The sequence below is a fragment of the Chanodichthys erythropterus genome, chromosome 9 (assembly GCF_024489055.1).
Source record: "Chanodichthys erythropterus isolate Z2021 chromosome 9, ASM2448905v1, whole genome shotgun sequence".
NCBI classification, from domain to species: Eukaryota; Metazoa; Chordata; class Actinopteri; order Cypriniformes; family Xenocyprididae; genus Chanodichthys; species Chanodichthys erythropterus.
In genome coordinates, this window is record NC_090229.1 from 15168283 (window position 1) to 15182299 (window position 14017).

General features: G+C 36.6%; 1 protein-coding gene across 7 annotated transcripts in view; it reads left to right on the forward strand.

The window, feature by feature from the left end:
• nfic (nuclear factor I/C) overlaps positions 1–14017 on the forward strand; it is a 115503-nt gene that overhangs the window by 85007 nt on the left and 16479 nt on the right. For all 7 annotated transcript variants that reach the window (XR_010895973.1, XR_010895971.1, XR_010895969.1 and 4 more), the window contains exons 8-10: positions 1684–1868; positions 6132–6291; positions 8070–8155. Coding sequence is in view for 1 of the 7 variants with exons in the window: in XM_067394708.1 (XP_067250809.1) it covers positions 1684–1868; positions 6132–6291; positions 8070–8155 (431 nt within the window). In the remaining 6 variants the exon portion in view is untranslated. The remainder of the gene's footprint in view (positions 1–1683; positions 1869–6131; positions 6292–8069; positions 8156–14017) is intronic.

Sequence of the window (14017 nt, forward strand, 5' to 3'; positions counted from 1 at the left end):
GCAAAAAAATAAATTATTTCAGGGCAAGTTATTACATTTCGATGAAACATTATGAAGTCAAACCATTTTTTTTCTTAAGAATAACATGAATTGTTCACAATGAGACCAGGAATGTACATTAAAATTGCGATGTAATGGAAGTATGACAGTTTTCTTCTTCTGCATTGTGATGTACATTCGAGTAAAATAGATTATTGGAAAAAAAGTAGGGCAGGCACTGTCCATCCATTGTTGATTGGATGAAGGCTAATCTGAATGCAGTCACTTATAAGAAAGGGGCAGAGTTTAAATGGCCTAATTGACCCTTCGCAAAGAACCACCCAGTCACTTGTAAGTAACTGGGCGGTTACTGTCGCTTTGTTCGACAAGCTATAGCACAATCTCGCCACCCATCATGTTCTCACAGAGTCAAAAATACATTGCAGAGCAAAGAGGACACTGATAACATTCCGACAGACAAGGCAGAGCAGTACATTGGGCAAAAGGCAAAAGCATTTTTTATGAAATTCAAATAATAAATACCGTTATGTGGCTCTTTAATGTGTCGTGACAGATCGCTGTAACATTTCAGTTCAATCAGCATGTGAACCGATCATCTATTCCTACTTGTAATAAACATGAATTCACTTTAGAAGGTATGTTGTTTCAACCGCAGATAGACATCAATACACACCATGTTTTTTAAGGTCATGTCCACCAATGTTAATTTATTAACTCTCCTGTCTGGTTTGTTTGTCTGACAAAATAACAATCAAACTCCTGGCGAAGGGTGAATTGATTGGAGAAGTCCAGCGTACATCATCAAAGAAAAGTCTGTCTTTTTATTTTGACAATTTGATGAAAAAATTATGGGGTCAAAAAGATTTTTTTTAAATGATGTGTGCACGAATAAATCATTCACTATTTTATTGGGCTGAGATGTGGGTGCTGTCTCTGTCAGGTCATTCCTTATTGGAGTACAGTGAACTGTCGTCTCCAAAGCCTCACAGCTGGCTGAGTTATGCTCTAACAATTAGCCTGGCTGTTCAGATGAATTGGTGGAGCGTGTCAGCCATATGGTGCCTGCACTGAAACATCCAACCGATATTACTTCTGTTGGGCATTGCCAAATGTGTTACAGCAAACAAAGTACTCTGTAGAGAGTTATGATGTTTAAATATGACAGGGACATGATAACTGAATAAAGCTCCTTAATTAAGACATTGGTTATGTGATGCTTTATCAAATGTGTCACTAAAATGCATGGGGTGAACATTAATGTGCTTGCATATATACAGATATACTACCACTTTTAATGTTTTTAAAGGAAGCTTGTATTTATTTGATCACAAATACAGTAGAAACAGTAATATTGTAAATTGTTATAACAGTTTAAAATAACTGTTTTCTATGTTAATATATTTAAACATGTAATTTATTCCTGTGATGGCAAAGCTGGATGTCTAGTCTTCAGTGTCACATGATCCTTCAGAAAATACTCTGATATGCTGATTTGGAAATATTTGTGCTCCTTAATATTTTTGTGGAAAATTTAATACTTTTTTTTTTTTTTTTTTTGATGAGTAGAAAGCTCTATTATAATTATAATCTACATTATAAATGTCTTTACTGTCACTTTTGATAAAATGTAATGCATCCTTGCTGGATAAAAGTATTGATTTTTTATTTTTTTTTTCCCTTCAGGTATCTCTCGGAGTCCACATCCCTCCTCATCTCTGCACTTCCCTGGTGCTCCCATTCTCCCCCAGACCGCCTCCACCTACTTCCCGCACACGGCCATCCGGTACCCCCCACACCTCAGCTCTCAAGACCCGCTCAAAGACCTGGTCTCTCTGGCCTGTGACCCGTCCAATCAACAGCCCAGCCCGGTAAGATCATCCCATGGAGCATTTAGACATACATTATTTGACTTTCAGCATGCATCTCTGACAATCACAGATCAGGGAATGTGAAAATATATCCCAAATCATCCAAACATCAGTTCAACCTATCAGCAGCCATAATACTTGTAGGACCCCATTTGGGAATGTGAGCCAAGCACAGCTCTGAGCCTGTCGTGTTTATTTATTTTCAGCACTGAATTTGTTAACATGTCGAATTAAAAATTAGTTGAATTAGAGGTCATATTCTCCTGGCCACTTAAAAACCTTATGGGATACAACAGCAAAATCTGAAGCCCCTAACTTAGTGGAGGAAAGTGCTGTTGCTCATTCCACATGCAACGGGAGCATTTCTTAAAGGGATATTTACCTAAAAATGAAAATTCTTTCATCACCCTCATGTCGTTCCAAACCTGTATGACTTTCATCTATAAATAAAACATATTTTTAATTTTAGAAATTGTCAGTTTTTTTATCCATACAGTTGAAGTCAATGGTAACCAAAACCATTTGGAAATCGCTTTGTTTGTGTTCCTTAGAGACATACAGGTTTGAAAAGACATGAGGGTGAGTAAATTATGACAGAATTTTTGTTTTGTGGGTGAACTGTCCCTTTAAAAAAATTACCATTTAAATCTTCAGGTCAGAGAGAAGGTAATTGGGGGGGGGGGGGGGGGGTGATACCAGAAATGATGAATTAAAAGATCAACTACTTACTTCCTGAATATACAGTATGTTTATGTGTGTGCAAGTGAGAGAGAGACAGAGAGAAAAAGAGACAGATAAACATACCATCATGTGCCCTACATGGATCGTAGCCCATGTAATCTAAGCCAAAAAGAGCTGACCATTGCAAGCATGTAGCCTCAACAGGGTCAGATTTCACCCTTTCCGTTAAAGCAACCTGCAGTCTAAACACCAGAGTCCATCAGCCCTGTTTCCTTCACACACACTCACAGCTTCAGATTGCTGGGTATATGACTCATTAGGGGCGTGGCTATCAGAGCGCTTTCAGAAGGCCCACTTGAACAGATTTGAGTGAATTTTTAGTAATGTTTAATTGTGCATACTTGTTTCCCCTAACTTAAATGTAATCTTAAAAACACCAGTGATAGTGTCATACTTTTAAAATGGCTAAAACATTTTATTTGAGTGTTATTTCTTCTCCTAATGACTTATCATACACCCCAGGATGCCATCCGAGTAACATTACTGACTCATATCCTCAACGGGGCGAGCAACATTGGGATCTTTCTGCCTGTTCTGACAGTGGACCAAGAATTAGAACTGGCTGGGTCACTTCATTCTGACATTGACATAAAGAACTACCAGAAAGTGTGAATGACTTATCCTCAGGGGTTCCTGTAGGAGAGTCATGTGCCATTTCCACGTCAGACAGAAAGACTGAGTGAGTGAGAGAACAGGAAATACAGCCAAGAAGGAGGAGATCTCTGTGTCTAGGGGTGTTGCTGATGTTGGCACATAAATGGGGGAAGAGAGAGTGCATTTGAGGGAAAGAAAGAGAGAGAGAGAGACACATTTATGAATCTTGCCCTGTGGCAGCCGGGACCAGCCGAATCTGCAGACTCATTGAAATTCCCCCCTACTGCAGTCTGACTGTAGCCAAGCAGTCACAAAGAACAGCCGCACCGACCCATAATGCCGCTGACTCACTCACCGGCTATTGTTGTGCAGGGCAGTGAGTGTGCAGTTTTACTTGGCGAGAATGCAAACGAGAGCCAAACCCTCAGAGAGAGAAAGAGAGCATGATGGAGGGTTTTATGGATTTGCGGCCAGGGTAGAACGACAGAACGATGCATAATGGTTCGTTCGCTAGAACAGTTTGCACAACGTTACTCTGATTCTCCCACATAACTGCTGATGGCAGGAGGAGGTGGAAATACAGTATGTGGCTGGACTTTAAAGTTTCATCAGACTTTTTTTTTTTACGGGACACAAAGTAATTTTTTCCACTTTAAACAATGTATGCCTAAAGAAATTAAGTACTTTAGACAAATACAGCATGTTTGAAAATAATCTTCTGCTTGCATTGACTGTAGCATTAAGGCATCATAACATTATAATGTTCAGAATAAAAAAATGAGTATTCATTTTGAGATTTGCTAAAGATTACATTAAAGGGTTAATTCACCCAAAAATGAAATTTCTGTCATTAATTACTCACCCTCATGTCGTTCCGTAAGACCTTCGTTCATCTTTGGGACACAAATTAAGATATTTTTGATGGAATCCAAGAGGTTTTTTTATCCTCCATTGAAAGCAACGAAATTAGCACGTTCAATCCAGAAAAGTAGTAAAAACTTTGTTAAAATAGTCAACGTGACTACAGTGGTTCACCCCTAATTTTATGAAGCGACGCGAATGCAAAACAAAAATAACAATTTTATTCAACAAATTTGTCTCTCTTGCCGGCTTTCCTCTGCTATTTTTGTTGCAGCGCTTCCAGGTTCTACATCCAAACAGCGGCTCAGTATTGGTTGATGCGTCTTCACGTGAGCAGCATGAGGCATGCATGTGATGCTTGCATTCGGACATAAACAAGGAAACGCAGAACTGCACCAACTGCTTAACAGACTGAGGGAAGAGGAAAAATTGTTGAATAAAGTCGTTATTGTTTTGTTTCTGCGCACAAAAAGCATTAAGGTTGAACCTCTCTAGTCACGTTGACTATTTTAACAATGTTTTTACTACTCTTCTGGACATCGAATTTGCTAATGTCATTGCTTTTAATTGAGGATTAAAAAAAAAAAACCTCTTGGATTTCATCAAAAATATCTTAATTTGTGTTCCGAAGATGAACGAAGGTCTTACGGGTGTGGAACGACATGAGGGTGAGTAATTAATGACAGAATTTTTGGGTGAACTAACCCTTTAAATTATTAGTGTTTTTAAAGGATAAGTTTGCAGATTTTCAACCAGCTTGTATTTTTAAATGTGTATCCAGATCTCGTGTTTCATTTGTCAGCTAAATTCTTTTGACAGTTCTAGGGCTTTTATGAAAACTACAGATCATACTTCTGCATTTTTGTATCTCAGCTGACAGACAGTCGGATCGAGCTCAGTGCATTATGGGTGTTGAAGTTTCCATACCTTTCTGGCAAAAGGAAACAGCACAGCCCTTTTTCTCTGTTTTCAGTAGTCATTTAGCACTGATTTAAAAAATTTTTTGATTTTCTACCTCATAAACAGACACATTTTAAAAGCCCATCTTTCCAGCATTGAATCACCCCTTTAAGTGAGTGTTAAATGATAATGTAAAAATGTTTGTAAAAATGTCTAAAATCTCTATGTTGAGATCACATAACCAGGCGTGTCTTGAAATTAAACTCCGACATTGTCCAGGGAATTTCAGCTTATCTGCAGCATGCACACTCCAGAGCAGGTGGGGGCAGCAGAGAGGCTAATGCGGTTTAGAGTTTTTAAAGATAACAAATAAGATGTATTTCCTAATTCTGTGTTCCATTCACTGTCAGATGCGGGATATTTTTACTATATTTTATACTAGTTTTCCTACTAAAATTTTGTCTTGTGCATGGACAATGAAGCAAAATGGCAACGCTGGCATGTTTTGCCGTTGTATTATCAACAGAGATGGTTATTTACTATTTTTTACACAACTGTCTCTGTAAACAATTGCTTAACATGTTTATTATCTGTAATTTAGGAACTAATTTTGAAATCATTCCTGTAGCTCAAACAGTTGCACTAGCAACGACAAGGTAATGGGTTCAATTCCCAGAGAATGCATGAAATGATTAACTGTATATCTTGAATGCAATGTAAGTTGTTTTGGATAAGAGCGTCTGCCGTTTATAATGTAAATGTAATGTAAATGAATGTTTACAATTAACTGTGTGCACTCAGCATCATGCATCTTTATCAGTGTCAGGCTTAAGAAAGTCTTCATGTGTCATTCTACTGCACTTCTCCAAGTAGGATGTTGGAAATTCTGACTTTATAAAATGAATGGAACACTGCATTAGTTCACAAAAACAACAACTAATAGAGCTGTAAGAACCTGCCGTGACGTCAAACATGCTATTTAACTAGTAATCCTAAATATGCCGAGACCATTAAGTATTTTAAAGAATTTGAGGAACAAAAATCAAAGCTAAAGAGAAAGTAATTAACACAGAGACAGTAGATGCATGTATTGTGATGTTAGCTGTGTAGAGGTAGTGAGGTGTCCCTCCCCACAGTGGCTGATTGTTGCCCTCTCTTCCTCTGCAGCTGAATGGCAGTGGTCAGGTGAAGGTATCCAGTCACTACATCTCCTCTCAGATGCTGGCCCCCCCGCCACCCCCCGGCCTGCCCCGTCTGACGCTGCCCCCAGAGTCCAAATCCAGCACCACCTCTGCAGACGCAGCTGCCAGCTCACCCACATCCCCCAGTAAGTGGGACGCTTGCAACCCATCCGTTCGTTCGCCCTCTCTGTCCCAGAGACCCAGAGATAGCCAAAAAACCAAACAGCAGAACACACACATCAACAGGTAGAGTTAAACCCCAGGGTTTAATAAAGTATACATAATATCAAGCAGAATAAGAAACCTAATAAACTAATGGCTGGCTCAGAGTTAGTGGTCTGGCTCATGTCACAAACAATTTACACAGACACAAAGACACACAACTTGGCTGCTTTTAATTGGATTACACATTATATATATATATATATATATATATATATATATATATATATATATATATATATATATATATATATATATATATATATATATATATATTACAATTTAAAAAAATTTAGGTCAGTACATTTTTTTTCCTGTTGAAATAAATTCTGTTCTTTTGAACTGTCTATTCATCAAAAAATTCTGAAAAAAAATATAGCATGGTTTCCACAAGAATATTATGCAGTACAACTGTTTTCATTATTGAGAAAAAAATAATAATAATAAAAAAGTAATAAAATATAAATGTATTTCTTGACCAAATCAGCATATTAGAATGATTTGTGAAGGATCATGTGACACTGAAGACTGGAGTAATGATGCTGAAAATTCAGCTTTGCATCACAGGAATAAATTACATTTTAAAATATTTTCAAATAGAAAACAGTTCTTTTAAATTGTAATAATATTTCAGAATATTACTGTTTTTACTGTAAAATTTACTGTTTTTTATGGTAGGTAAGCTTTAAAGACTTTAAAAATGATAGTGTATTAATTTATTTATATTTTTATTCAGAATAAACATTGCTTCATAGTTTTTTTTTTTTTTGTTAATTAGCATAACTATCGGCTTTTTACAGCCAATAGATATGCTATGTGCCAAGTTGCAAGTAACGTTGCAACTTGGCACATTAATATATATTTTAAAACCGCTTCAAACTGAATTGTTTATTATAAAAAAATTCAATGTGAGTGTGATTTCAGTGTTTGAGAAACACAACAAGCGTCTTTTCATCAGTAAACTGTATAAAAGATACATTTGGATGATGTGCCGATCAGCTTTAATGGGCCAGTGCTTGCTGCCCTGTCCATTAATCATGCTAATTTAATTATTAATGCAGAGAACAGTTCAATATGTTCACCATCCGCGGTGCTGCAGTATCCCCGATGATCAATCACCATCTCACACTGTCAGACTCGATGCTCGGCATGATTATTCAGCTAAAATCACATCCCGTAATCACGTCAGCTCATCCAAAGACCTATTTGATAAAGATGGGTTGTTATGTTGTGTGTTCCTTATTTACCAACAAGACACAGAATTTCTAAAGAAACATAAAAAGGCACAACAGCTTCTGTAATTGCTGCTAATATAGTCTTCAAGAGATGAAGGCGCACATTCACTAACAACAGACTGGATTTACATAAGCAGACAACCGAATGAGTCTCCGCTAGACATAATATTTATTTACACAGTCTGGCGGTAACAAACACAGAAACTGACCTAATTGCAGCATCAATTCAATGTCTGTGTGAAACAGATGCACGCCATACTCACTCAAACTGTATTTGAGATCTGAATTGAATATAGTAATATTTACCTGTTTAAGCACTAAATCCACCAGGAACGTTGAAACGTTACTTGAAACTGTTTGTGATATCAGAGATTTGCATGTGCATTTTTCAACTTTTTGACACTCTCCACTTTCTCTGTTCTACTATCTGTTCTATTCTTAATGACAAATTTCTCCCTCTCTTTCAGCATATTCTGCTCCCGGGACGCCACCTGCCAACCGCTCCTTCGTAGGAATTGGTTCTCGAGACCCTGGCAGTCTGTATCAGGCACAGGTATCACAACACAAACCTCCATAAACATTTATTCACACACCAAATTCACAGATCATCCACTCTCAAACAGACACACACACACATCAGATTAACATTTTAATGCTTATTATAGACTAAACTGAATAACTGCATTTTAAAAACTGGAAACTTTGACTTTTTCTTGATAACTTTCGGAAACCTAAGAACCATGAAAATGTTGAAAATTCAATCTTGATTTCAAGCAGTACTTGAAAAATTCCCTTGAACCCCAGTGCCCTCAGGAAACACTTCAGCAGTGCTAGTCTGGATCCTCTGAGAGACCCAAGCCTTCTGTGTTTAATTATAGATCAGAAATGAGCAGATACAGTAACTACCGCTAGACCCTCGGCTGCCGAACAAAATGTGGTCTTTCACATTAAATATAGAGCCAGTCAATGTAGATACACCTTAACCAATATATGATGAATTCATAGAATGTCTGAAAAAATTATACATCAGTATTTTTCCTTTTTTTTTTTTTTATAAAAATAAGATTGTAATATTGATGTCAAAGAATATTTTTATTAAATAAAAAATATATTTTTTTAATTTTTTAAGCATAATTTTTTTTAAAGCACAGACTTTCTTTTGTGCTTCTGAAGTAAATTATTATTTACTTTTTATTATTATTTAATTGTTTAAATATATGTATTGCAAAACACAAAATTACGGAGCCCCGCATGCAGGAAAATAATATGTATATCGTAGCCACAAATTAACAATTTGTTCCCACAAATTACTAATACATCAGCATGTTTTACTAATTCATTCCCTCGTTTCAAGTAAATTGTGCGCACGTTATAATCATTCATTCCCTCACCTTACTAAATCATTACATAAACCTTGTTTTGGTTGAGTCAAAACGAGGGAACAAATTAGTTCAAATTGACCACGATTTACTAAAATGAGCAAACAAATTATTAAGCCATGGGAATGAATTCTTAATTCGTGGTCACGATGTTGGGGCTGGGACAATATATCGATGCATCGTGAATCGAGAAATGATTCTGGATCGATTCTGATATTTTCTGAATGTGTTGCGATTCTTAGCTTAGTTTTTAACAGCAGACGGCACTGTGTGCTTTAGAAACAGCCATACTCTGCTTCCTTCCAATTCCTTACACACACACTTGAACTTTATATAAAATAATATATTCATAAAGTTCAAAAAGTTTGAAGCGAATTACAAGGGTGTTTGCAGTGGGCTGTTTACATTAATCTCAAGTCTCAGACTCAGCCGAATGCAGGAGCACTCTTCTTCATGAGCATTTGAGTGTGCGGTTAAAAACTAGCCTAGAGCGCCATCTGCTGTTAAAAAATGAAGATCAGAATCAATCTACGAATCACAATGCACCGATATATTGTCCTAGCCCCCCACCCCCCCCTTTCTTTTTTTTTTGCAGTGCACCATATAATCCTAAGAATTCATCCTTCACATTTATTAATGAAATGGAAAACTTTTGCATGCTCGGCAAAATCCTGACCTTATTTTAAAAGGCACAGTGCATCTGACATTTTTGTGAAGCTTCACGAATCCTAGAGGACATCAGCCCCTAAACACTTGAAAGGTCTTGAGTAATAGCTGCAGTTACGTTTGATTTGGCTCTGGAATGCAGCAGTGCTCAGGTAAAATCTGAACTGTGGAGGTGATTGAACTGCATGGTTCGGGAGTACGAGCACACTGCTGCATTGCAGTGCTTTCAGCTCCATAAAAAAAGTGTAAATGCACTTGACCGAGCCATGTGATGAGAGAGAGAGACAGGAGAGTGATCAATGAGTAATGGAGGACTAGTGTGGGTTAGCATTTATTTGAAGTCATTACTTGAAAACGTTCAGCTTAACAATCGATAAGCAGACACAGCAGGTACACCAGTATTACTATTGTTTTTCATGCGAATTGTGCTCTAGAGAAAGTCAAAACTTTTCTGGCTCTCAGCTAGACGTGTGTTTGTGTCCCTGTGAGAGTATCATGAGCTAAGAGGGAGGGAAAAGAAGTCGTCAAATAAACGAATGGGGGAAAGGAGGTTCCGTTCATTGCTCCGAGATGGTCACGTCCAGGGCTGTCTGGTTGCTAGGGGAAACCAGACATGATGTAATTACTGGATGAACCTGTGCTTGAGGAAGTGGAAGAGTCCACTGCAGACCCATCAAATTGACCAATCTGTCTTGCACAACCGAGACTAACACAGGACCGCCCTGGGAATCACTGACTGTCCAGGCATAGTTTGATAAAACACAGAGGTCTTTTTCTTTCTTTCACTGTCGAAAGTGAGTGTAGTTGTTGCACATTTTCACTTTCTCTGTGAGGTATTTTTAGTTATTTCTACCTGGCCTGACTATGAAAAAAATCTTTATTATTATTAAAATATTTTTTTATTACAAAATAAACACATTTGTTAAGTTAAGTTAAATGAAAATGAAAGATGCTTTTACATTTAGCTGAAATAGTATAGGTTTAAGTTTCATTATATTTCATTTTATTTTTATTTTTTTCTGTTAACATTTATCTTATTTCAAGTAACATTTTTTTCATAGTTTTAGTTAACTACAATAACCCTAACTTGAATACAACCAGTTAAATTATTTTTTTTATTCCCACATGAAACAGATTTTTTAATATACCTGTTACAATCTATATTTATTTTTCTTTCTTTCTTCCCTCCCCTTTACTCTCTCGATCTATGTGTTTGTATTAAACTCAGAGTTTAATGGACTTTTGTTTTCTTTTCTCTGATGAAAAGGGTACACTGCTAACAATCTTTGTTTTTAGAGGAGCTTGTATTTCAGCCTCACCTCCAAGCTCTCTCAAAGCATTGTAATTAAAGGGAGAGACTGTCATTTGTTAGGCCCTTGTGGTCTAATATGTCCCCCTACTTGGACTGTGAACCCGCCCTCGTCTCAGCTTTATATTTTCATAACCTAAACCACCTGTCACCAAGACAAAGCCTGTAGCTTTTATAGGGAACTAAATATTTTGTTTGGAGTGAACGCCTAACCACTGTTAGCCTGGGCTCTACTGGTTGCTGTGTTCTCAGGACAGACGGAGTGAGTGAGAAAGTTTCAGCTTTGGATGTGCCCTAGTGCAAAATGAAAATATCAGGCAGCTGTAAAACGAGAACGGCCATGTGATGAGACAAAGCTGGAATGGTTACACTCCAGATTTTATCCATGGAATAGTATTTTAACACCAGGCCTTGAGCAATCTGGATCACTGAAAAGTACAGTTGCTCGCCATTATGAATATCGAATAAATGATAAATGTGTACATTAACTATTATAATTTTCACATCTGGAGTTTGGCTGTGTTCAGATTTTAGAGTGTCTAAATATTTATATATCATTTATAAACTGTTTTTAATAATAGAAACAGAATATTTGTCAAATTGTTAGATATATAACAGAAGTTGTGGCTGTATGGTATGCTCATAGCTTAGCTAATCAAGTGTTATTTTAGTATCATTGAGATTCTTTGATAGTTTTTATTAATATTTTGATTATAATTTCTGTTTTTATTTTAAAGTTTAGTCATTTTATTGTGTTTTTGTCTTTTTGTCAGTTTTTTTTGAAAGTATGTCTATAGTTTTTATTATTTTATTTCAGTTTTAGTTATTTTACATTAAGTTAAACTAAATGAAAATGAGAAATATTGCCTTGGCAGCTAGCTGAAAAAAAATAAGTTTGTTTCACTTAAAGGGATTGTTCACCTAAAACTGAAAATTCTGTCATTATTTACTCACCCTCATGTTGTTTCAAACGTGTAAGACTTTCTTTCAACTTTGGAACACAAATGAAGATCTTTTTGATGAAATCTGAGCGATTTCTGTCTCTCCATTGACAGCTGCACAACTACCACTTTGACGCTTCAATAAGTTCTTAAAGAGATCGTAAAACTAATCCATATGAATTGAGCGGTTTAGTCCAAATTTTCTGAAGAGACACGGTCACTTTATATGTTGAACAGATTGAATTTAGGCTTTTATTCACATAAAAAACATTGATCAGCGAAAATAAACAGAAGCTCAACCGAACCTGCTTGACACGCATGAATAAACCTCTTGCGGAAGCTCAAACGTGCTGCGTAACACACGAGAATGAACTTTGTTTCTTGCACATCAAGCAAACATGCTTGAGAAACTGATGTGTGCGTTGATCAATGTTTATATGTGATTAAAAAACCTAAATTAAATCTGTTCAGTGTACAAAGCGATCATGTCTCTGGTTTGGTAAATTATGTAAATGATGACAGAATTTTCATTTTTGGGTGAACTATCCCTTTAACTATAATAACCCTGAGTCAAGCAGTTACTTATCTTAGTATGTGATTTTATTATTAATGCCATCCTTCCTTTAACGCATTTGTTTATTTTTCTACTGATCAGCCTTAATTAGTTTGATCTGATTCAGCTCACCAAGATAATGGCCACCGAAAACATCCACAAAGAAAGCAAATAGTATGTCATTTCACAGCACAGTCAAATATCTGCTTATTTTAACATCATTAGTCAGCTTTACTAGTGGTTTAGTGCATTGGTTTGCATGTATCAACATTTACATAGATGAATTTGATAATGACTTCCCGTTTCCTGGCCTGTTCCTGTCGGCCTTCGCCACATTAGTCAAACAAATAACAAATAACAAGGGCAGACACTACACAAATCTGTTTTGATCATATTTAAGTGTAAATACTAAGCAGTCCATCGGTTTTTGAGGCGAGACAGGAGATTATATCTGCTAAAATATCACAACCAAGAAGAAAAGCATATGTTGCGGCACATTTTCCTACCGAAGAAAAGATTGAGTTTCTATAACATATACTGGAAACATATTAAATCTCAACTTGCCTCTCTAGAGAAAGAGGATTGTGGATTTATCTCATCAAGAGACATTTTCAGTATAGTAAAATGGCGTGTTGTCACTTTAATGCAAAGCCAAGATGATATCCAGAGCTCTGAAGTGTGTGTGTGTGTGTGTGTGTGTGTGTGTGTGTGTGTGTGTGTGTATATATATATATATATATATATATATATATATATATATACATACACACACATTCAGTTTTTCCTCTCGGGTATTCAAGGGTAACATTTAGCCTTTTGGTTTCGGTTGAAATCATTTTGACAAAAGAGTGACTGTAATTGTGCTGTCAAAGTCACGAGGCATGAAAACACGTACAATCCCCACACTGCCCACTCTCATGAGCTCGGATTTGATCCAGTAATCAACACGAAATATGATTTGGGAAAATTGCATCCCAATACACTGTAGTAATCACTCAGAAAGCAGCATCTTTGCATTTCCCAGCGGTGTCAGCTGTCATTATAAACGTATTTCTCTTCCTGGCAATAGTTTCTAAAGTATGCTTAAGTGTCATGGGTTGTGTAAGGTTAACCTTAGCTCCATTCTCAATAGCAGTATTAAACGATTCGCTGCTAGCTAGCAAACAGAAGTCAAAATAGACTGATTTCATTGAAACGCTTGAAAGATATTGATGCATTATATGATCAAAACTTAATAAACTTGTATTATGGTGTGTAATTTTAGATACTGGTCGTACATGTGCTCCATAGATTGCGATACCGCCTTTTTCATTAATCAATGAGCAAGAGCTGCCAAAACTCCTTGGCGCCACGGCTGTTTTTAATACATAAATGTGTCAAACGATTTTAACTTGGATTCTTAAGGCAGTGTGCTATTATCTGGGCACTGCATTGTGGATTTGGGGAGTCATTAGTCTGTGGTTTGGTGCTGTACAAAAATCAAGCCATCAGTCTGATGTATACAAACTTTTCAGCAGGGAATAGGAACAGATTTTCCTTTTTTAGCATTATTAAATCAATACATTTG